At 43.5% G+C, this 23,996-nt stretch overlaps 1 protein-coding gene across 9 annotated transcripts in view; it reads left to right on the top strand.

The window, feature by feature from the left end:
- Positions 1 to 23,996, top strand: part of fbrsl1 (fibrosin-like 1) — a 275,349-nt gene that overhangs the window by 169,228 nt on the left and 82,125 nt on the right. For 8 of the 9 annotated variants that reach the window (XM_005733579.1, XM_005733572.1, XM_005733578.1 and 5 more), the window contains 2 exons: positions 6,404 to 6,433; positions 19,251 to 19,280. In XM_005733579.1, coding sequence (XP_005733636.1) covers positions 6,404 to 6,433; positions 19,251 to 19,280 — 60 coding nt within the window. The remainder of the gene's footprint in view (positions 1 to 6,403; positions 6,434 to 19,250; positions 19,281 to 23,996) is intronic. The other variant, XM_005733576.1, reaches the window with a different exon arrangement.

Raw genomic sequence — 23,996 nt, forward strand, 5'->3', positions numbered from 1 at the left:
TTCAGGTTGTTATGACATCAAGTGCCTCCATAGCAGCATCAGAGCTTCTCCACAAAGTCTTTGTGACTCTTTTTGAGGGTTAAGCAACTTTATTCCAAACGGTACCCTTTATTTTTGACTTTTAGGAAAGTCTTTAATAGATCGTTTAGTAACCTGCTGCTGTGTGGTTACCAGTCTGGCTTTTTTTCACGTTTCTCCTCACAGATCAAGTTTTTTCTGCTGTCCGAGGCTTGAAAACTAAACGTGTATTTCACAGAACTAACTTTCAGTTTGTGTGGAGCTGTGGCTTAACCCCATATATAGATAAGCTGCTCTTTTAGCAACTCATGGCACCCTTGTGGTTTCACATCTTTGCACAATAGGCACATAGGTTGTGGTTTTTCTCACATTTTCACAACGGCTCACCACCAACGAAACTGCTGTAGCTGCAGAGCTTAAACTCTCACTGCCTGCTCGGCCTCCTTCCTGTTACATTTCTGTGAAAACGCCGTCTTAAATTAAAAATTAATTAGTCATCAAACAGATGACATTTTAAAGATTTTAAAATGCATCTGAACTGTGTTCGCCTTGCTGCGAGAGCTTGGGAAGAAACAGGATATATTTTTGGCGAAATAATACACATGTTGAGTTTTTTGCCTAGTGCTAAAATGCGCCATACTTCTCTTCATTAGAAACAAGCTTTAAACTCAGGCCATGGAAGAACCTGACCTTCTTTTTATATTAGTGCAGCTATTAGTGTAATAACCTTAGGCTCAATAAAGTATCAACGTCAGCTGATGTTGGTAAAGACACAAACACATCCCTTCAGCTAAAGTCCTAAATTGTGTACTTAATGCTCCTATTGGCTCTAATTTGACCTATAATATCAACGAGACCAGCTGAAGTCTTAAATGTCTTGATTGGACATAGATCTGGAAAAAATTATCTCTGACTGTGATTCATTTTTCACACAGCAACAATACTGACATGCCACTTGAGTAAAAAGAAAAGAAAGAAAGTCCTTTCACAATCACCATGAACAAATGAGAATGAATTCTCCTCGAGGGTATGGGGGGAGAAGAAGATGGAAAGTATAAATGAGGCAAAGTGTCATCATATGGCATTTTTTTATTAGATTGTTAAAGATAGATCTAATTTTAATTTGGGCTAATGCGAGGAACACTATCAGCCATTGACCAAGGGTGTCTTATGACTTACTTGACGTACTTTGCTCAGCAGTCTTGTGCTTTTACTCTGAACTTAAATGCAGACAGTGGGTCGTGCACAGGGACATGGTAATTTTAAGAGCTCTCGCACTCCCTGCTCAGTTCATGAACTTCAAAACCCCTCCTCTATCCTACAGTTCAGCTCCTGGAAGTAGTGCTATATTAGTATCTCCCAGAAAGCGTCGAGCAAGTCTGCTGCTTCTGTTTACAGCCTGTTCAATCACTCCGAGTACTAGTGGCATACTGATTTTCTTGGAAACACCAAATGCCACAGCCCATCCTGGCTTCTCGCTAGTAAGGTATTTATCATATGAAAATTTGGAACTGTCTGACTCGCGCGTTTTACTAGCCTTGTCCTGGAGCTGGGACTGATAAAATGTTGTAATATATGTACTGCAGTCAAAATGGAACATAAAAGTATCCCTGAATACTGTGAGATTTACACTCTGTCACAGGGAAGCGGTTACTTTTATGACGCTGTTGCACTGAACATAACTTTTGTAAAAATGGGTCATTTGTTTTTTATTTGTTTCGCTTTTTGTTTTTTGTTGTGTGCTTCAAGTAAGAGTCTAGACTAAAAGAAAAGCGACTCAAGTGTTGGTTTATTTTTTAGCATATGTAGTGTACTGTCTCCTCATATTGTGTATTTTATAACTCTATATAGTTCCAGTCTGTGTGTCTATGTGTGTCCTGTCCACTGGGGACCTCAAACCTTAGCCCAGGCTAAGAGCTGGTTTTCTGCCAGTTTTTCTGCAAGGCTGCGAGAAAATTATCTGAGCTGTGTGGTTGCTCGTGGCACCCTAATGTAACATTAAGCAGGTTGACCAAGCTCATGCAAGATTGATGTCTTTAAGGCTGCACTTTGCATCTGTGACACTGACAGTAGGCCCTCGATCCCAAGGTCATAGGTCACATGACATCTTCATTACGTGACATAGATGCAGCCCATTCACCTAGTCTTCACAGACTGGAGGTTTCTGAAACATCTAGTGCAACTATTTAGCACTGCACGTGTACAGTGTTTGCTACCAACGTTATTAAAGTTAACATCGCGTTCATACAACAGACAACTTGTTGGGCACCGAATGTCAGCAGGCTTTTAATCATGTCGCCTCTGTCCTGGGCTCTTTCAGGCTGCGCTCTTTTTCCAGTCTCTGGCTTCCTGTGACTTGTCTATTTACCCAACATCTCCCTCAGCAATGAGGAGCATTTTCTCATCAGCCATATTTAAAGTGCACGCAGGATTAACTCAGCTGAAGACTTAACGCACATGCACAGTCACCCCATGCTCAGTTTGCTGTTTCCAGGCCGCAGATCGGCAAACGGCTCTGTTAGGCTTTCCTCTCTCTTATTCAATGTCGCTCTGGGCTACCCAGGCCTCTACCTCCTCCTCCCTCGTCCTCATTTCGCCTGAATTAATTGAGTTCTCATTTTTGTGAGAAAGCTCACAGGAGAGCTGTGTGAGAAGAGAGAGAGGAGTGATAGAAAGAATAAGATAGACACAGGAAGATCAGTGGTAGTAGCCTTGAGGGCATAACTCTCCCAGAGGTAGGCAGTCACCACTTCCTGGGGATGAAGGAGTCCCTCCACAGTGACTTATATCTTTATCCTCTCAGCACTCATCGCTCAGCGCTTATGGGAAACGACCCGTAGGCTAGTGGTAAGGGTCAGGCAGATGGGCCACTTCAACCCTTCTGACTCAAGGGAGATTTCCACCTAATTTAAGCTCTTTGTGTCTGTGACATTAAGAGAAAGGCAGGTTAAATGGTTTCTGATGAAATAATAAAAATACAGGTGTGTGCGCGTGTGTAAGATATACCTGGATTTTTATCATCATCATATAGTCAAGCTGTAATCCTGTAGCTCTTCTAGATACAGACAGACAAACTGGTAATGGCTAAATAACTGAACATAGTAGTGGTGGACAAGCAGAGGAAAAGTAGTGATAGATGCAGCTATACAGAGTGATCAGGAAGAAGGAACACAAGAAGCTCAAAAAGATGTGGAGGGTGATGGCAACAGTGGTCCCAGTGGTAATCGGAGCATTCGGGCGGGTGACCCCCAAACTGGGCGAGTGGCTCCAGCAGATCCAGGAATTATATCCTAGATCTCTGTCCAGAGGTGCAGTTCCAGGACCAGCAAAGATACTGCACTCCCAGGCCTCTGACAGAGGACCTGAGCTTGAAGGATAAATACCACCTGCAGGGCGAATGGGGAACTGAACATAGCAAGCTCACAAACAACCACATTAACAGAAACAGAAACCAAATGAGAAAAATCTGCTGTAGCATAAGTGAATGTAAATTTTAAAAGGTAACATCCTAAGCCAACATTGAAAATGATATGCAGTGTTTCCACAAAATAAGAAGTGCGTAAAGCACCAAATATGTGACCCAGCACATGTTACTAGTATAGAAGTGACGCCCAAACATGACTTTACAGTGTATTTGTGCCTTTTCTTGTACTCGTTACAAATACTCAGAATGGAAATAGCAGACGTCACGTGATATGCTCTCATTAACTCCAAACCATTGCAACTTCTTCCTTTGCAATATTCTTACATGGACTGACAACTTAGGTTGCTCTAAGTTGAGATAAACACTTGTCGAGCTGTTACAGCCAATCGCCCGCCTCTATTCCTCAATGTCACTGCCTTAGCACTCAATAATTCAAAGCTTGGTGGTAATGAGCTCCCCGTAGGCCCTGTCCCCAAGGATCCTCCCCACTGTGCCTCCACTGTAATGTAGTTATATCTCATGTCAGCCTTCAAATCAATTACATTTCTATCTGATGGCTATGTAATTGCGCCTGATTGAGTTTTTGGCACGCCAGCCAAGTGTGTGGCTCCCAAACTCAAGCCAGTCAAAACAGGAAGCTTCATCAAATGAAACTGTATTTCATCCTGATTGAGGCTGCTCGCATGATAAGCACAGCTGTAATTATGATAATAATAACAATAGCAATCTGTGTTTTCTCATCTTTGTTGTTTTTTTCCCCCCTTGCTCTCCAGATGATTTTTTTGCCCCAAGGACAACGAGCAGTGTTTACTTTACTCAAGATGCAAAGCCTGATTTGATTGTTGGTAGCATGCGCAATTTAGTAGATTAAATGCAAAACATAATGCTTTTGTATAAATCTAAGTGTGTTTGAGTTTCACTTTGTTATAATGCAGCAGGAATTTTCTGCTGGACTTCACACCCACACAGTGCCTAGTGATTTCTGCATGTTGCTTAGATATTAATGTCAGATATACAAGTGTGGAACTGCCAGCGGAGATCTGCTGGCTTAGTGCTGCATAATGCCAAGAAATGAGAAGTCGACTTTTGTCTGGAGCAACTAACTGACGCTGAGCTCGTTCTATTGACCCAGACTGGATAGATTGACAGATGACTGGATCGTCAGCAGACAAATGACGAAGAAGATGAATGGATAGATGGATGGATGGATAATGGGTGGAGGGAGGGATGAATGAATGAAAGAAAGCATGAATGGACATACAGATGAATGGCAGGTTGAACGAGTAGACAAATGTACCCATGGATGGATGGACGACTGGACATTCAGATGGATAGGTGGATCAACACAATACATGCCTGGGTGGACGGAGGGATTCTCTAATGGAGTAGTAGTGAGATAGATGAGAGGGAGGATGCTGTGGTTAGGTGCATCAGCAACTAAATAGTGATGAATTGTGGTCGCTGTCAGCAGCACTAAGTATAACAGACATAGTAAAGCAGCCTGGCTCATCCATAATCAGCAGACCCAGATGATTGTCTTCATGCCAGAAGAGAACGCACAAAGAGTATCTACCAATCTGTCTTTTTATCCTCACTTCATCATCCCTTTACTTTATATATACCCGCTTACTCTTGGTGCTCTTGCCCTTTAAATGTCTTCATTTATATGATTATCTTGTCATTTCTCTTTTTAAGGCCTTGCAGCTCTCCTTCTTTCTGTCTGTCTGTCTGTCTCACTCGCCCCAGCACCGTCTTTTGTGTTAACAGCCTTCTCTTTTTTTGCAGTGGGGGAGCCACTGGGTGCACATCTACAATCTTGCCTTTCATTTCATGGCTTCTGGAAATGGATGTTTTACTGCCTTCATTAAGGCATGCAGCAGTCAGCGCTGTGTTTTCCCTCTGAAGTTTAGCTCCATGAACCTCACCATTAGAGGACATTATGGCCCCAGATTTCAGGGCACAGTGGAACACTGTATAATTTGATTAGTGTTATTAATCAAGTGGAATACCGCTCCTTTCGCCCCCATCTCACTAACCGCCCCCACTCCCAGCCGCAGCCCCCTCCTTTTTGCCATTTCACTTCTGCGTTCAGACCCGTCAGATGTTCTCTTCCCTCTTCCTCCTCCCCTTATTCATACGCTTCTCTGTCACCTGCACAGCACGCATGCACTGAAATTGACAAAAGGCCGTACACCTTCCCTTTTAAAAACAGTGATTTACCACTTCCCACCCTCCAACCAGACCCTCTTCCCCAGCCTACACCGAGTTCTGCCCCCCCCCCTTCGCCCAGGACATAAATCAATTGAGATGAAAGTTCCATAATTGTGCTTGCTGGGAGGGATTTGAGCAAAATTGCACTATGAATTTTTTAAAGGGAATTTTTACTAGCTGTTCAGCAAGACTTGGGCGGCGAAGGAAGGTGAGGCCATGAGGATTTATGGGCCTGGATTCTTCATTACTGAAGTAATTTTCCTGCAAATGATAGTGCAGCACCCTGGAGGGGGGAGTGCTGCCCGCCAGGGAGAGTACAAACCTGCTTAATCTCTCGTGGAGAGAGCAGCTCAGAGCACTAATATCATCTGTAAGGGACTGGGGCTCCATTTGTTCACATCTAAGCCACAGCCAGTGAATTTGTGATTCATATTAATTGATTGCTCAGATTTGTTCCAAGAGTAGCTACAAGTTGATTTCATTACCAGGACGAGTTTTTGTTAAAACTGCTGGGGAACGCGCTTTTGAAGATGAACTGTTTTCATAAAATGTGTGTCTTTCTGTGGTTGAGTCACTGGTGTCTTTCTGAGTGTATATCCATCCTCATGCCGATGAAGACCTGCTTTGCTAAGCTGTTGTGTTGTTGCTTTAGCACAGGTCCACCTTTCTCTCTGCATTTGGCCTTTCCTCCCTCCTCATTTTAACCTTTCTCAGTCCAACATGGCTGACGCTCTGTCTCCATCTCTTTAGGTGCAGCATGCAGCAGTGGCCCTCCTCAAGGTTAGTGCGTCCATGATGCCAGGTCTCATTCTGTATACTGCCTGCTGTCCATTCAATTTTACAGCTCAGTAGCTTGAGAAGCAGGGGGGGCTAAATCTGCTGCAAGAAGGAGAAAGAGAGGGAGGGGAGGAAGGGAGAAACCAAATTATTGTGCATCCTGTCACCAAGTGAAGTGTATCTCATTCCAGGCACACTAACAACTCAAGACAATTAGTCACTTCTCGCTAGGCTAGACCTGAGACTCACTTGATGGTCAAAAAGAGACAGGGCATAGAGGACCCTCTACTATGGCGAAGCACTGCAGCTGCATTCAGTGGAAAGGGCAGCAAGTTAGAGATAAATTGAGCCTGCTGCAGCATTTGTTTCAGCACTGAGAAAGAACATGGTTCCGGGATAAGTCATGAAGATCTGTACAAAGACCTGCACCTTAAAAATGTCTCTGATCCACAGTAAACTCTATCGGTAGCATCCGTCTGGGCTTTTCTGAGCCATTCTGTAGGATAAACTTAGTAATGTCAGTTATATACCACCTTCACTCCATCTAAGGTAGTTTGAGGCCAAAGATGAGGCCTGCCACCACATGCTCCTGAACAAAAGTGAAGCATGACTAAGGTGGGTGGTGCGTGGAAGATCAGCAAGTGGAATGAGAGAAAAGTTTGTCCTGGGCCCTCTGGAGAGATGCAGCGTGACCAATTGAGGTGAAGGGGATGAATGAGGCCATTCACTGGGCCTAATGAAAGAGCTCCTGCTGGGTCTTGAATGTGGGTGGGCCCATCTGCACCACATAGGCGTGCTCAAACCAGTGACCTCGAAAATTACCCAGGAAAGCACTTTGGGACAGTCACCCCAGCAACAGGCCGAGGTCTGCATGGTAACCAGGCGCTTCAATCAGCGCCTGGCAGCTTCTTGAACAGCGCGAGTTTTCCTTCTGTTCTGAAAGAAGTCCGTGTGAAATCAACTCCAAGGGACATCCTCCGTTTCTTTTTAAAGGGGAGATGCCAGTGATTGTCCCATGTGAAAACTTTTCTGCGAGGTGTGGAATGCAGCCCTCAGGAGTTTTCCTTTTAAGACACAAAGCACTGTTTATCTTAGGCGGCACATATACATATGTAGCTGAGTGTTTGTGCAGTTCAGTACACAGTATTTAATTAGGCTTCCTCAAATGCACAGTAACAGGTTTTGTGAGGCTTTGAAACAGTTCTGATTACAAAGATATAGATCAGGAAAGCGATTCCCTCAAGACTCCTGGGAGTGGACATTAAGTTTACAAAGCATCTTTAAGTATCTGGTTCATGGGGCTTCATCTGTCTTATTTGGTTTAATATATTCAGTCTTGATGAGCCAAAGGCATGCAGGTCATTGAAGTTCCATTCCTGTCTCCGTTTCCTCATGGAACTTTTGACAGCGTGAAATGACAATCCGCCCCTGCATGCATCTGCCACGTCAAAAAGTAATGAGATTGTGCTGCTGGAAATATCACTACAAAGCATCAGGCCTGCACTTGGGTCTGACTGCACCTTCAAACAGCGCTGCCTGCCAGCTCGCCTGCCTCGCCTGCCTGCTGCAAAAGAAATGAACAAAAACAATCAGAATCAGAGACAGAGAAACGGCAAGGGAAGCTCCCCATGCTGAGACAAACGAACACGCCAGGGCCTTTCATCCTGAGAGTGATTAGCCATCCGAACCGTTTTAAAATCCTGCTTTGAGTGTGTTCCTCAAACGAAAGAGCTCCATTGAGGAGTGGTAGTGAGATGTTTCTGGCTGGGAAGCGCCAGTGATCTAGCCTCTAATTGTGGCGTCGCTGACAAGGCTGGTGTGGCTGGGAGCTTTTTAAGCGAGGCTTTTTGCTACACTCGTGTTCCCTTCCTGTCAGATCCGCCACCAAAGGCACCAGGAAACAAAAGGGCCCCTCAGATTCTGCTCTTACATTCATCTGCCTATCGCTTTGTGCATAAATACAGACCTAATTTAACACATTAATAGTCCCTGATGCTAGTTTAATGTGACCAAAACTACTTTATTTCCTGTAAATGCGTTGTCTGGTTACAGATGCAAATGTAAGTTGGTTTTCACACTGTAATTCCCGTCTAATTCTTGTTTTTGTAGCTTTCATGTTTTCCGTGTTATTACTGATCGAATTCTGAGCTTCAAAGACGATACTGACACATTGGCAATAGTTTAGTTCTGCAGCACAGAAGGAACAAAGACGTGTTCAAGGTCTTTGAGCAGCATTCAGCAGAGCTGGTAGGAGCTTATTTGGCATAGAAAACTTTTCGTATTCTCGATAGTCTTCAGAAGTCAGATTGTCAAAGGTTTGAGGTATGGCAGAGAAGCAGTTTGACAAATGAAAGAAACAGCGATGCTAGGAAGAGAACACAAGGGGAGCGTGGGTTAGGGAAAAAATAGGAAAGGATTTAAACCCCGGCTCATAAAAATCAGTATTATAACAACATTAATTGATGCTGCTGAGTACCATATGTGACGCCATATGGAATAGCTGCCCCAGAGGCCTGCTATAATAGACAGCCTGCAGTGGTGCACACAACTTGGCACATTTACAAACAAGGGACGTCCCATTAATATCAAACACACAGACTGAGCAAGAGACAGTGAGAGAGGGAGTGAGAGGGCATAGGAGGGAGGGAGGGAGGGAGGGAGGGAGAAAATAAGCAGAGGGAACCGATTTAGTTCATGTTTTATTTGGTTGCCATCTTTAGACCTTTTGTTTTTGCTCATCTCATGTTATCTTTTTTTTTTTTTCAAATGAAGACATGTATTATATGTATATATGCATGTTCAAACCCAGCCTCTCTAATCTCACTGCTCCTTAATTACAGTAATAAATTGCCCCTCCCTTTTGGGTTGATCACATCACCCTCTGTCCGCCCAACGGCCACTCCCACCGCAGATGCCCAGTGTTCCTTTCATCATACACACACAGACACACACAGACACACACATTAGCAGATGAGGTGATGTATGGCACCTCGACAAAGGTGGCGTTAGAAATCTCTGTTTAACCTCCAATCTTGAAGCTGTTATTTACTGCTGGCTTAAGATGAGTTTCCGGTCCTTGTTCCTCGCAGCACTGATCCCGACATAGATTGTGTTTATGTAATGACAGTTAGAAATGTATTTAAAACAACAGTAATGAACAGAAAATTCATGTTGGAGTTTTGAGATTCACAGCTTTTTATTTAGTTTCCTGTTATAGCGAAAATCTGCCAAGCGCAGTTCATGCATTCATACATTTTCATAGCTGAAAGTACACGACTAATCAGCTGATTCTTACTTTCTCGTTCTGCCAACTTTAGACAGCACATTCTCCTAGTTCTAAATTATAATGTGATCACTTGTTAACCCCAAAAATGTCCAATTAACAAAGATATTAGACCAAAATCATCCCATTTAAAATGGCGAGAGTTAAAGATTTGCGAAAGAAATTATTACTGCTAAATAACAGTTTTAGCACATGTAAAGCACAAAACAACGTAAATTACAAAATTGCAACAAAACATTTGGGCAGTGAGGTGGCTAAAACTGCAGTTGAAGCTTTTATCCCACAAATCTGTGCAAATGTAATAGCATCATTACTCCTTTGTATGCCAGGGGCATCTGCAGACAGACATGCATCCAGCTACGTATAGCCTGGATGCACATCCATCCTTTATATGCAAGGCTCTTCTGACTCTTCTGACATGCCCAGAGCAAGTAGGGAGAGAGAGAGATCCTTATGAAACTGAGTTGTCAGCCATTCTGTTGACTTTCATAGAATGTGAGGCGAAACAAGAATAGTGTACAGCTGTTTCCTCCCTGACACAGAGGGAGGCAGATGAAGAGCAAAAGAGGGGAAAAGAGAAAGAGGGAGGGAGGGAGGAAGAGAGAGCTCTCCGCTCTGTGATGTGCACTGATGTAGCTGGAGCTCTAGGTCAAACGCTGCCAGTGTTTTGTGTTCATCTTCGTCTCGTCTCCCCAGTGCTCCTCTAAATTATTCACAGCCTGAAGTGTGCAATGTGGCTGCCTCCTTCTTTCCTCTCTCCTCCTCCAGTCTAGATTCCTCTGTCTTACTTTTTTCTGTTTCCCTTTCTTTCTTTCTCATGTGACAGCTTGTTTCAAAATCCCCCCTCCCCAACCCGTCCCGCATCCACTCATCTACCATCACCCACCCATCTTTTATTAGTGACTCCATCTCTCGCACTTCTCCTTTCATCCTGGCTTTCTTGCTTGATTCTCCAGACTAGACTCAGTCATCCCTTTTTAGGTGGGTAGGCTGCCAGCTGTTAGTATCAACTCCTTAGCTGGTAGCTCCTGCTCTCACTCGACATCTCTCTGCCTCCCTCACATCGATCTCGTAGGATCTTAGATGCACTGGTCGGGTTGACAGCGAGTTCTCCCCCGTCTGATTTTCTTTATCTGAGTGACTCGTGAGAGAAAGTGCACGCTGAATCCTCAGACCAGTCTGTATCTCAAATTAAACATGTGCCTGTTAATCATTAAGCTTTTAAGAGACTACCTGTCCTGTAAACAAGAAAGAAAGTAACCGAGGCAAAAAAATCAATGACATGGCAGGGTTAGGGTCACGCAGTTGTCGTCCATCAGAGTTTTTAGTATTTGGTCCTTTATTGTCTGTGGGCGTGTCAGAATATAGCAGGCATTGTGGAAAAATAACACTGTTTTAATTGGCTGCATTATCAGATTTTATCCATACTGCAAAAGCCCAAGGGCAATGCACACACAGTACATCTGTCTGCAAGTGGGAGATTTTGGAACACATTATTATTGCGAGGTTAACAAGGAAGATGCAAGCACTGGTATCAGATCCTGTCTGGACAGCAGGGGTTGGAGGATGAAGTGTGCCCCTCGTGGCTACCTGAGGAGAGAGCAGAGCAAAGAAAGTAGTTGAATCTAGTTCCAGCTCTTGCCACAGGACACTCATTTGTAATTCTGTACCCTGCCTATAATAACGTTTGATCATTGCAGAGGGGGGGACGGGACGTAAGGGAGCTGAAGGTTTCGCCCTCGCTCTTTGGCCTCCCCCCCTCCCGCCGAACCCTTTACCCGCCCTCTTGCATTTGCTGTCACCCAGTATGAATGCCCCCTCTGGCCCGATGACAAGTCTAGCGTGAAATGCTTGGCTGCCCCCTGAAATTAGCAGTAGAGCCCCCCGGCGGCACATGCTTCTCATGACCAGCACACAGTGGGCTGCCGCCAGATTCTTTTCATTATGGCTGTGGCCTGCCAGCCCCCTGACTCTACCTCCTTCTGCCTCTTCCTCCATCCCACCCTCCCTCTCCTCCTCCTTCCCCCTGTGTGTCAGCCAGAGCTCAGTAAACAGCATCTGTAGTGCTCATCACATTACTGTCGTAGAGAGGAGACGGAGAGAGTGAGAGCCAAGTTCTCTGTGGGGATTGCTGTTATGCCTGTGTATCAAAGTGTCCGCATGCATATAAGTATTTGCATGCGTGTAGTATTTTATTTCATGCGAACATCCACAGTAGCTCATATGTATATGCACATATATTGTGTGCACATGTCTCTGTTGGCTTCACAGGATTAGCAAAGGAGAGAGAGTTAGTAGCAGTAGTACAGAGCGAGAAAGAGTCAGAGAGAAGGGGGGTAGCAGTACAGAGCAATGCCTGGAGGCTCAATCTGTTCCTCACTGAGCTATATCAGTGTTAGAGACGGCAGCTCGGGCCGCGGGGAAGCCTCCACTCGCTCCATCAAACTGTCAGGCAGCCAACGGAGCTGCACAGGGAGACTCTCAGCTGCCCCCAGGGCCAGTTCAAGTCAACATCCCATTTCCTTGCCTCCTCGCCTAATTTCTCCTACGCCCCGACTTAAATTTCCAATGCCCAGTGTCTGCCGCTGCAGCTCAGCAGCAACAGGCCCAGGGCCATGTCAGAACTCTGGGAGGTACCGAGCGTTGCGCGTGTGTGTCTGTGCACGCTAATTTCTGAAGGCAAGATAGCACTAGCTGCAGTCAGCAGAGAGGAGAAGGAGCTGCAGGGGCCCCATGAAAGAGAAAAAAAAAAAGAAATAAGTAGAAAAAATAAAAAAAACATAAATCAGTGTTTTATTTTTCTCTCTCGTTCTCCCTTACCTGTATGCCCATTTTTCTTCTTCAGCTATATTCATAACACAGTTGTGTATTCCCTGTCCCATCAGATTTCTGGCAGTTTCCTTTTTCTCTCTGAGCTGAATAAATGCTCCCTGTTCTCTCATACATCTGCCATTACTGTCTGTTTTCCCGTTGCCAAACTACTCCAAGGATCACACCAGCAGCCCAGCCAGCTCTGTCCCTCCCTCAGGGTTATCCTGAAAGCAGGGGGAGCAAGGCAGTCCTCTAATTTAGTGAAAGGAGGCGGGTTATCATCGTCAATCTGTCCACCCCCCCCCATCTCCTTCTTGCTCGTTGACCTCACCAAATACCTTTCATAGAATTGAAACAGAGAGCGTCCAGGTCTCAGTGCTGTTTACGTGGACTCTGGGTAATGTTAAAGTCTGCTTAGTGTGGTCCCGGGCAAGCACTATATCTTTCCTCACCTCAGCTTGATTTACATGGCCTCTACTGGCTCTTTACTCGAGTGTGTCAGTTCTAAAGCAGAGACCACGGTGTGTCTGGCTAATGCAAAGAGCATTTTCTCCGACCCTGTCTTCTTCAATCCCCCTTCACTATCACTCTCTCTCTCTGCCCTCTCTCAATGGGCCTCTGTGAAAGGAGGTTTTGCTGAAGTCCTCTCTTGTTTGCACAGCCAATTCCAATGTCCCAAGCTCAAATATGGTTTTGCGTGAGAGCCTGTCTAGGCCTGCTGGTCGATATCATTTCTGCCCGGTAGAGCTTTTTCTCTCAATCTTATTCCCCGCGGACCCTACATCTTCACTGAGATCAATACTTTCCTAATCCAGAGCTCTAAGGCTGACCCTGGGTAATCAGCTGACTTCCCATGCTGCCTGCTGAGGAGGTCAGGGGTCAAAAGGCTGTATAGATTTGATCCTGTGATCAAATCACTTTGCTCGGTGGTGCTTTCAGATACAGCTATTAGGGTCAAGATAAATTGCTTGATTTTTCCCTCTCCCTGGTTGTGAAAGTTAAATGCAGTGGTGTGTTTTTGCTATGAATAGCATTAATGCACCAGACTCCCGAAGCTTTTTACCCCATTTAGTTTCAGCATAGATACAAAATTATTAGGTTTATCTGATCATCCAAAGATATGAAATGACTAATTGATTTTTTTTTTTACTATTTAAAGGTTTTTTTGAACACACTTCTATGATTACATATATATGTAACCAGACACCATCACAATGGCCATGTATCATTTACTCTACCGTTATATATATAAACATTCTATAGTGTTGTGCTTTGGTTCTGCCTGGTGCTTCACCACTCATCCATAGCTCTCATCATCTGGAGCACAGGCCAAGTGCCTGGCCTGGAATTGCCAGTTCCCTTTCATTAAGCTTTTCCAGTAACAGGACAAGCAGTTGTTTGGTTAAAGATTGCATCTGCATCCGTCCATCTTCAGCCCACTCTTTGCCCAACTGCTGACCTTCCCCACACTAGGGCTCCATCAGGCCCCAGCTCACCTTGGATTCAGTCTCTAACCCTGATTTGTTTTGATAAGCACTATGGAGGATGGCATTGTCCAGCTCTTCCAGGCAGATAGTATCATGAACGCAATCAAATCTGAACTCTCCACTGAGTCATGACAAAGGGTTAGCACATAAGAACATGCAACTAAAATGTCCTGCTGATAAATTATGAAAGATGAGTTGAAGTTAAGCTTTGCCGCAGGGCCAGTGAGACTTTCAGATCTCCTGCTGATGTTTCAGCCCAAGCAGGGAGTCCCCCGGTGGACTTGAGGCTTTGCATCCAGACCCCGTCAGAATGGTCATGACGCCTACGCTCCCACACCTCATCCCAGTATCTGCAGGAGGGAAATTGCAGGAGAAAATTGGTGTTGTTCCACCAGTATTCGACACCGCTTCCGTCCGCGACCATCTAAATGGACCATTACCTCCTCTGTGTGCTCTCACTCCAGGAGATCCGGGTTTGTTAGAGGTCTTCTTTTAGAATCAGGGGTATCTCAGTATATGTGCCTGGAGAAATGTCTTATAAATTGAAGCCATTTCTTCCATCGCTGTAGACTTTTGCATCGCGGACACTTTAACTTTATACATTTGGATAAAACATCAAGAAAAGCAGATGCTCTCTCGCTGCTGTCGTGATGCAGCGCCCATCTCCCCGGCAGTTAATGTTGTTTTGGGCCTGAATGGAACACAACTGGTTGCTTATCAGGAGTTAATTTTGCTTTAAGCCACTTCCTCGTCGTGCCATTGCATCTACAGTTATTAGATATGACTGTAATTTAGCAGAAACACACCTTACAGTGACTTTGAAAAATTACAGCCAATCAAGCTTTTATCACGAATAGTATTATCAAAGCACTGACGCTTTTATGCTCTCCTCTTCTGCTTTTATTCATTTTATTTACTGCTTTATTTATTTTGAGAAGGAAGTGACAGTGGCACTTTAATGCCAGCAGCTCTCTCCTGCTCTCTCTCTTTTTTTCAACATTTCTTGCAGCAAGCACAGGCTTGTGATCAGTATTCAGGAAGACAGTTGTTGACGCCATGCCAGCATTTGCGTTGCTGGGCAAGTTCCTCTTCTGTTCCTCTTTCTATCTCTGAGGCAGAATTCATGGCAGACTGTCCTCCGAGTGTGACAAGTGGAACTGTGTGATTAATTTGGCCAGTCGTTTTAATGTGCTCCGGGATGCGCAACGCTTATTGTCTTCCCCTTGCACGTCTATCAGAATCTGCCAGAGAAATGTCCAGGAGAATCGAGACATCCATCCCTCTCTTTCTGTTTTTTTCCCCCTCCCTCACGCTACTCTCTTTCTCAGCCCTGCCTCATTTCAGGGCTGAGCTACAGGGTCGTCATGGGGGCTAGCCCAGGTCGAGGCCTGGCTCCAGCCAGGGCCGCTGGCGGAATAAATCTCCTGTCTCTGAAGTGTTGAAAGCTGTGTAAATGTCAAACGCGTTCGTCTGATGTGCTGGCTGAGGGGAGGAGGGGTTGGAGAGGAGGTGGAAAGCTGGGAGGGAGGGTTTGTGGATGAGCCATCCACTGATTCTGGTCCCCCGTTGCCCTTCGTAGCTGGCGGTTGCCAGGTGCAGATGTTGCTACTTGCTCCATGCCTCTGAAGAACTAGCCTTGTTTTTTTTTTTCGTTTTTCTTCCTTTTTTTTTTTTTTGAGGTGGGGGGCGGAGGGGGGGCGGGGGGTACTGCAAGAGACAGAAACCACCAGGGGCTTGGCTCCTGTCAGGCAGCTTAGTGAGCAGCGTATCTTTTCGATTTTAACAATGTCCCCTCTGACCACCAGACATGCTGTTTAGGGAGGCTTCTGTTTGGGGTTGTGGTTTTGCATTTTCATCATTTGGCTTTCTTGTACCTTCTTGCTGAAAATTGTTTTCCTCGTGCAGACAGTCAAAAGAAGCATAGGGTGCTAAACGACGTAGCGCTGCTCTCGCCAACAACAATGCGTGCACAAACACGAGCCAATCTTGGACTTTTATTGTGTTTCTTTCTTTGAATGGACCAAGTGTTATAGCCCAACAGGGCAATCACATATGGGCCTGACAAAAACTGCTGTAACACTGCCTATCCCTTCATCTCTATAGCATCCCCCCCGCCTGTTCTTACTGTTGTTTTGTTCCCCTCTTTCCACCTACCTCTCTCTCCCCTGCTGTGCTGTGCCTCTCTCTGTCTCTGTCTGAGCCCTAGCTACTATTCCTCTTCTCGCTCTGCTACAGTGCATGCTACTTGTAAAAGGATAAGCACCATGCTGTGCTCTTTTGATATTATTTTTCCTCCTCGCCAGCTCCAGCCTTGTGAGGCCTCATATCTAGTGTCATGGCTACTGCTGCAACAACAAGGCCAAGCATGCACCCAGGGAATAGACCATGCCAGTTGTTCATCTCCATCACCTACGGTTTAAACTCGTCCTCAGTAATAGAATGGATCTCACAACTGCTGTGAGATGGAAGTCATCCGTTCAGCTGCATGCTAAGAATACATTTACTCCATTTTCTGCAGGGAAGGGGTAATGTTAGAGAGTGGATCAATTTTCTTTTCTTTTTTCGCAATTCATAGTTAGATGAAGATGGAGAGAAGCATTGTTTTGAATGTGATTTCTTCGTGGTAAAATACCAGAATTCTGAGGGAACAAATGGGTGATGATAACAGGTTGTGATGTGCTCCTAACTACCAGTATAGAAATGGATTGCAATTAATTTGTCTGGAATTCACAGCCTGAATGGAAACTGATTGACATGAATCCTTTGCCACTTTCTCTTCTTAATGCCCGGCACTTTGTAATGATTGTCTTTTGACAAGCAGTAGTTCAAAGAAGAGAAAAGAAGATATTTTGTATAAAAATGTGTCCAATATTTTCATTTGTTTAAGTACTCTGTGTGTGTGTGTGTGTGGGGGGATCTTTTAGGTTAATCCTAGAGTGTTAAGGTCTGGTGGTGTCTGCTTTTGAAATGTGTGGTGTCGTACTGACAGATCCCCAAAGACATCTATTGGATTTAACCTGCTCTCCGAATTATATAAAGCAGCTCTTTCTAGTGCAAGTAGAATAATTTACAGATGGTGAAAATTTCAGACTTTATTCAGTTAAACAACAGAGAAAAAAAGTGTTTGAGATTTACCTAAATTTACCTAAATTACACTGAGAAAAGTATTATGTTATATATAAATGTAAATGGCACATGAAGCAGAAAAAATATCATTTCTAGTTGTTGAACGTATATGCAAAGGCCTGGAATTTGTAGTAATGTGATCAAGATATAGGTTAAGTTGTATATCACTAGTAGCTTAGCCCTGTTCAGGAGAAGAACCTCTTACAAGCTGTTGCACATTGCAGTGGAAATCGCAGATCTCTGCAGTCATTGATTTAACTATGATTTTTACATCTTATCAAAGAGTAAAGCTTGAAAGTTTCGTTGAGCTACAAGTGGACCTTTTAACCAGGATGAGCCTGAGCACATGAGCAAATCCACCAGTAAACTGCTCAAAAAGAAGAAATATAGACATGAATCCCATCGAAAGGCAGGAAAATTCTTACCACTATTTATATTGAATTACTTATTGAAAAGACTATTTTCCTTGTGGTGTCGTTGTGTGTACTATTTAAGCAGTGCGTTTGACAGTTCATGACTACACTCTGTTATTCAGAGCATATACTTGTTTTATACCCTCCAACAAGTGTATTTTCTTCCTGCATGTCTGGTATAAGTAAACACACACATCTTACAGAGTTGTTAGTGATGACTCTGCAGCCAAGGACTCCTACCAACCTTTGGCATTGCCTAGTAGGATAAGCTATTGGGCATGGACTCACCCCTGAACCCACACACTCACACACATCCCCCCTTTCTCCTCTCCTGAGAGATCTTGGCCACCGAGCCCTTGTTCTGATTACTCTCGTTACTTAATTATACATTTGGACCCACCACGCTCACGACAAAAGGACACTGTGCCTCCATTGACACAGCTCCCTCCTCATTGTGCCCCACTTTGAAAGGGAGTCAAACAAAATAGAGAGGGCCCACTTAAATATGTTGCCACAGGGACTTAATTGACAGATTGAAGGCAGTTTTTTTTCACCGTCGTCCTTTCTCCATGTGGCTCTTTGGTTGAATTGCCCTGTTCCTCATGCATCCTGCTGTGAGGTCCAGTGGGCCTGGCGTGGCAGCTCAGCCACTCCTGTTTCCACAGCTTCTCCATCTTTGAGGTGTAACCAGCCAGGAGCCGTTCGTGATGAGCGAATGTTAGACGCAGGAGCTCGTAAGGTGCATACAAGTTCAGGAATGTTGCAAAGAAAATCAAACAAATGCTGTTAGACAGGGTTATTGACTTTACCTTAACTTAACACATTTTTCCAGAGTAAAGGTGAAAATAATTTCCCGTATTTGTGCGAGTTTAATCGTGTTTTTATTATTTGCCAAAAAGAGTTTTGTGTCGGTGAACATACCAGGAATAAAAGGCCGGGCTCTTGGTATTTGCAGCATTCTTGTCATCTGTTTGCAAAAAGTGGCAAGGTCTGACTTTTTTGAAATCTTTTTCTTTGATATTCTTTTTACTCTTTTTGATATATTTGATCCCAATCACTGCATATTTCATTGGTGAAATTTGAAGTGCTGAAGACAAACCATTTCTCTTCTTGACTGAATGGAAGGTGATTTGGCCTTTAGCTGTGCTAGAACAAGGTACATTTCAGAATACAACCTCTCTTGTTATTCAGTTCCTTTATCCCTGTAGAAGACTGACATACAAATTAAAGACTGGTTTGTCACACCACGGATTTGAAATACCACACTTAATAGGCACTGTGCTGGAGAATTCAAAGAACCTACGCTCTCTGTGTCCTTGAGATGCTATCGTCCAATTTTAAAGCACACTTAAAAGGCTAAATGACAAGCTGCAGCTGAATGCCAAGTCACTAAACAGACTCTTTATAATAGAACCCCGTGCAAAGTATTTTCATCCTTTGCAAATTTAAAGCAGTGAATTTGCGACAGAAACACCAGAAAGGCGTTTTGTGCCACTGTGCTCCTTTTGAAACTTGAAAAAAACCTCTTTCAGACTACCGCACTCTCCTTTCCCTCTTCATCCTCTGCCGTTTGCACTGAAAGCTGACAGTGAATGAGAGGTTGCACACAAAAATAACATCTGCACTGATTATGCTACTGGGGTGGGGAGCCAAATGAATAATTCCTTATATTTCCTGTGTCTGTCTCTTTTCTGTTACAGTGTGACAGCGAGAGTGACATTGACGACAAGGTAAGACTGCTTTTCCTGTGTTTACTCACCCAGCGCATGAAGCATCGGAGAGTTGTGAATAACAAATTTGAGCTCTCAACTGAGAAAGGGGAGATAGTCATAGTGTATTGTTAGCGAAAAAAAGATAAGGGGGTAAAAAGCAACTGCGCCTGGTCCCAACACTGTTGATCATTTGAATCGTACGGAGCATGAAAGTGACAAGAAAAATGTTGCACATCAAGACACTGATTTTCAGTGTTGGTTTTCTGTTCTTTATGAAAAGACGCGGTACCTATTATTTTTGGAACACTTTATGCACAAATATTTCCTACATATGCCTCCTAGCTTAGATCGTAGTGTGTGCTGCATGCAGTAAAATCTGCATTTAATCTAGTCACATAGCACATAACACCTTTATCTGCTTCTAAGTTACTCGACAGCAGCCGGAGTTTGTAACGCGTGTGTTTTATTTTCAGTATGATGAATGACAGATTTACAAGTTACAACCAGAATGTTTAACAAGATCGTTCAACAATTTCATTTAAAATATGCTTTAGTTGTGCTGCTAACTAGTAACACCTTGATTTTCTTCAGAAAGCGTTGTCATCAGGTTACCAGTTCACAATTTGACAGATGTAGTCTATCAGTTTCACCTCTGAGTGTTTGTAATCATCTCAGAGGTGGTTGGCTGATGGCAGGCACCTGGTTACAAGATGAAACGCCTTTGGGGAACCTTGCGCATCCTAATTCCTGCACAGTTTAGCAATTACTCTCTGGTAAATGAATTTGATAGCATGCCTAATCTCCTGTAAGCTTAGCTCCCAGTTCTGTGGAAATGTCTGCAGCTCTCCCTATAAATAATACATTGATAGCAAGCCCAATTTGCATTAACTGTAGCCTGGCAAGTCAATAGGCTTTTATCTCTTCATTTAAGCGAGGAGGAACCGAGGGCACGAGCTAGTTGACACGACAGAGAGATGTAGCAGGCCTGTCAGTCTCCATACGGCTCCTTGGCAACACTGTGGGTGGAGGAGAGAGGGAAGTAAAGTAGAAGGAAGTATTTCCTTCTAAGGGTTTTTGTTTCCTCTCGGTTACTTGAGACTCGTTTTAATTTTCAGTATTGAAAAAAAAAAGTTTGGTACTACAGAACTAAACATAAAGATGGGCAGGAGAAAAATCAAGAAGCGCTTTGACAGTTTTACAGAAACTCAGCTGTCTTTCTGTGTTGTTGGTTATGTGTCAGCCTGTCTGTGGACTGGGACGCAATTCAAGACATGGTAGACTGTTAGACACTGCTGCCAAGTCTGATTGTTGAATTTCGTGCCAATTATTTCACAGTCCAAGAGCCAGATTGTAGCTTCACCTTCTTCTCAGACTACTTTTCATTAGTATGTCATCAGGAAGTGTTTTAGCTTGAGAAATCTCTGGAAAAATAGTAATGCCACTTTTATTGCACACCAGTTTGCGCTCTCACTGTGAGAAACATAGTCAGTGCATATTTCTGTAGATGTTAGTGCAAAAAGACATCTTCCTGAACAATCAATGTGAATCCTAATCCATAAGCAGCAAAGTAATACTGCAAGTGAAAACAACTTGTGAAAGTTACTATTAGTCAAACTATCTAGGCTTCAGTGTGGTCACTAGCTTGTTTTTGTCTGTCTCAACTCTTAGTTTCCATTCTCAGTTCTAAGTTTTTTAAGTACAAGTTTCATGTTTTGTCAAGTCTATATTAAAGCAATACTGACTTGCCCATATGTACAGTGAAAGAGTCGTCAGTGTTATTATTCCTCTCGTTCACACACTGAAGTTGACTCATCTTAGTGGCAGTGATAGGGAGCAATATTCACATGCTTGCTGTTTTCAGGTAGAATAAAATGAACTGCAAAGTTCAGATGAAACTAATGTGCATTGTTACACATAACAAGAGCTTTATAAAAATAATAAAACAACATTTTAAAGATAGTTTTTAATACTTGGATGAAAACGCTTTGAGGTCAGTGAATGATTCGTTTTCCTCTGCCAGGCCTTCACTGCAGCCACCTTCAGTTGCTGCTTGTTTATGGGTCTCTGCATTCACTTTTGTTTGCAGTAATCCAAAACCTGGCTTTCCCCCCCTTTTTTTTAGCTGCCAGCTAATATTATTTTGACTTCAGCAAGCAACATATGGTAGGAATGCAGCACTGGAACACAAGAACCTAAAATGTATGCATACACTGCCAGTCCATAGTTGATTGTGGACTGGCTAGTCACACAGGACTATACTCAAAAATGATCATCTAACTACCTTATTGAAGAATGAAACTAAAAAATAATAATAATAAAAAATTTTATTAGAGAAGTAAAAATGGGGGCCTCAAAAATAAGTGTTAAAGTGTTCTGTTCTTCCAGTAGTGGTAAAGTTCCATTCCCACGAGCAGAGGTATTGACTGTAAACAAAAGATTTCTCCTAAAGCCAACAGGAAATGTAACAGAGCAACGGCATAATTCCAAAACTACGTTTCGCTCTTTCGCTGTTGTGGATTCTTTGAAAAGTCTCTGTTAGTGTTGACGTGTTTTCCAAGCGTGCAAGAAGAAAAGAACATCTGGATAAAGGCTATAGCAGCCCTGCCCTTTTTATTCCCTCAGAAACACGTATTACCATAATCAAGGTGATGAGAGTTGCGAATCATCCATATCAAATTGCAGAGGAAGGGAGAAGAATGGGGAAAAAATAATTTGACAGGCCATCACCAAAAGCAGGAAAAAAATATGACGGTGTAAAAATTGGGTTCCATGAGGAGAAAGACAAACACTGTCATTTGTAATTGCCTGCACTCAGGATAACTCGACAGTGATAATTTTCTGCAACGTTTTGCTAAAACAGGTGCCAGCTCCTCCCGAATCTTTCCAGTGAAAACAAAGGCTCCTTTCACATCAGATTACCAGGCACCTGAACACCCACATTGTCGGGATTTCACAGATTAACTTAATTAGAATATTGCTTCCAGGTGTGCCCCCAGGGTGCAATCAGTTACACTGTATTTAAATAACACTGACGAGTTGCTACAGCAAAGTCAGTTTAGATTGCTGCACCTTGTGGAACTCGCTTGCATCAAAGCAATGCTTTGATATAGCACCCAATGGCGTGTTTCCAGAGCATGTCAGATTTGAAATCTTTAGCAATTGCCCAGTCGTTTCTAGTTAAGTGCGAGGGTGCCCTAAGAAATAGCTTCATATAGATGGGCCTGCCTTGATGAAACAAGCAATCAGAATCTTGGTGTAGTGTTCACATTGTTACCAGTGTTTGTTGAGAGGCCTGTCATGTGATGTCATGTTTGACAATGAGAAGTATTGAGTGTGATTTTATATAATATACCCTTGATATTGGCTCGTCATATGCCTGCACCTCAGAGGCATAAAACAACCCACAAAATTAGGAATTCTTAAGTAGAACAGTCTTTTCACTGTGTTTACTGTCATTAAAGCAACGGTTAATGTGTTTGCACAAAGCTATGCTAAATTTGAAGCTTGCAAAGAAAGTAACCACAGCTTAAATAAGAAACAGCGTAGCAACACAGAAACTAAATGTATTCACGTGAGACTGTGCTGCACACATGGGAACATCATTCACCGTTAAGTCTGGATCTAAATACTTTGAGCTGCTAAAATGCTCTCATATGCCCCAGAACACGTCTTAGCTCTGCAGAAAGTGGGCTGAGTGATTGGTTGTGCTTGTAGGATGGGACAATTAGTGTGCAGTCACAGGGTCAATGTTGGGTGAAATTGTATAAACAATTTTATTTTTATAACACCAAATCGAAACAACGGCCATCTCAAGGCTCTAAAGACCCTACAATAATAGACAGAACCCCAGCAGTCAGCACTTGGTGACAGTGGGAAGGAAAAACTCCCTTTTAACAGGAAGAAACCTTCAGCAAACAACATGTACTTAAAATGTAAACAAGCACATTTTTACGCTCTTTTCCCCAACAACTCATCAAAATCCTCATATCACCAGCAGTAATATCTTTCTGGCTCCTAACCACTTCATGGATTTCTTGTTTCTTTTTGCTGATTTATCACTTGACAGTGAAATTAAGCAATTTACTAATTAACTTAAACCGTCTTCTAGTATTACTGATTTCTGCCTCCATCCTTCTGCAATGAATGAACTTTCCAAACTGGCCAGTCTCTGACACATCTGAGGTACTTCAAGTCAGGACATCATTTTCTTTCATTGGAGAGCCATGGAAAGAAATAGAGTGGTATTTTATCCCTTCTCAGTTTGTTCATGCACTCTCCTGGAGTGTCATCCTATCTCCATTAGGCCTCACTTTGCCATCTTCCCTAGCTCCTCCAATTTCCCTGGTATTCTTTCTCCTGTGCAAATATTATAGTGGCCTGTATGCGAAACATTAATGCAGCAGCCTCAATGGCCACACTACCACACAGCGGAGGACACCCCGGTCAGCTAATTCTATTTGGTCCTCTTTGCCGAGCAGTCATTCAGCAGAAAGTGAATCTGTCTCCGAGGGAGTCTCCGAGGACCATTACCACATCCTGTCAATGAGTTCTTTTATGGCTCTGGTGTACTCTTCTACCAGGCCAGCACATGGGCTCTGACTGACACATTAATTCCCCCTCTACGTCCATATCTTCCTGCAGTTTGCAGAATGAATGCCATATCACCACGTCTCAGCGACTTATCATTAATGGCTCGTCGGCTGGTGGTATCCTCCCAACTGAAGCGTTGGAGGT

The sequence above is a fragment of the Pundamilia nyererei genome, unplaced genomic scaffold, assembly GCF_000239375.1.
Source record: "Pundamilia nyererei isolate P.nyererei 1_Seehausen unplaced genomic scaffold, PunNye1.0 scaffold00053, whole genome shotgun sequence".
Lineage (NCBI taxonomy): Eukaryota > Metazoa > Chordata > Actinopteri > Cichliformes > Cichlidae > Pundamilia > Pundamilia nyererei.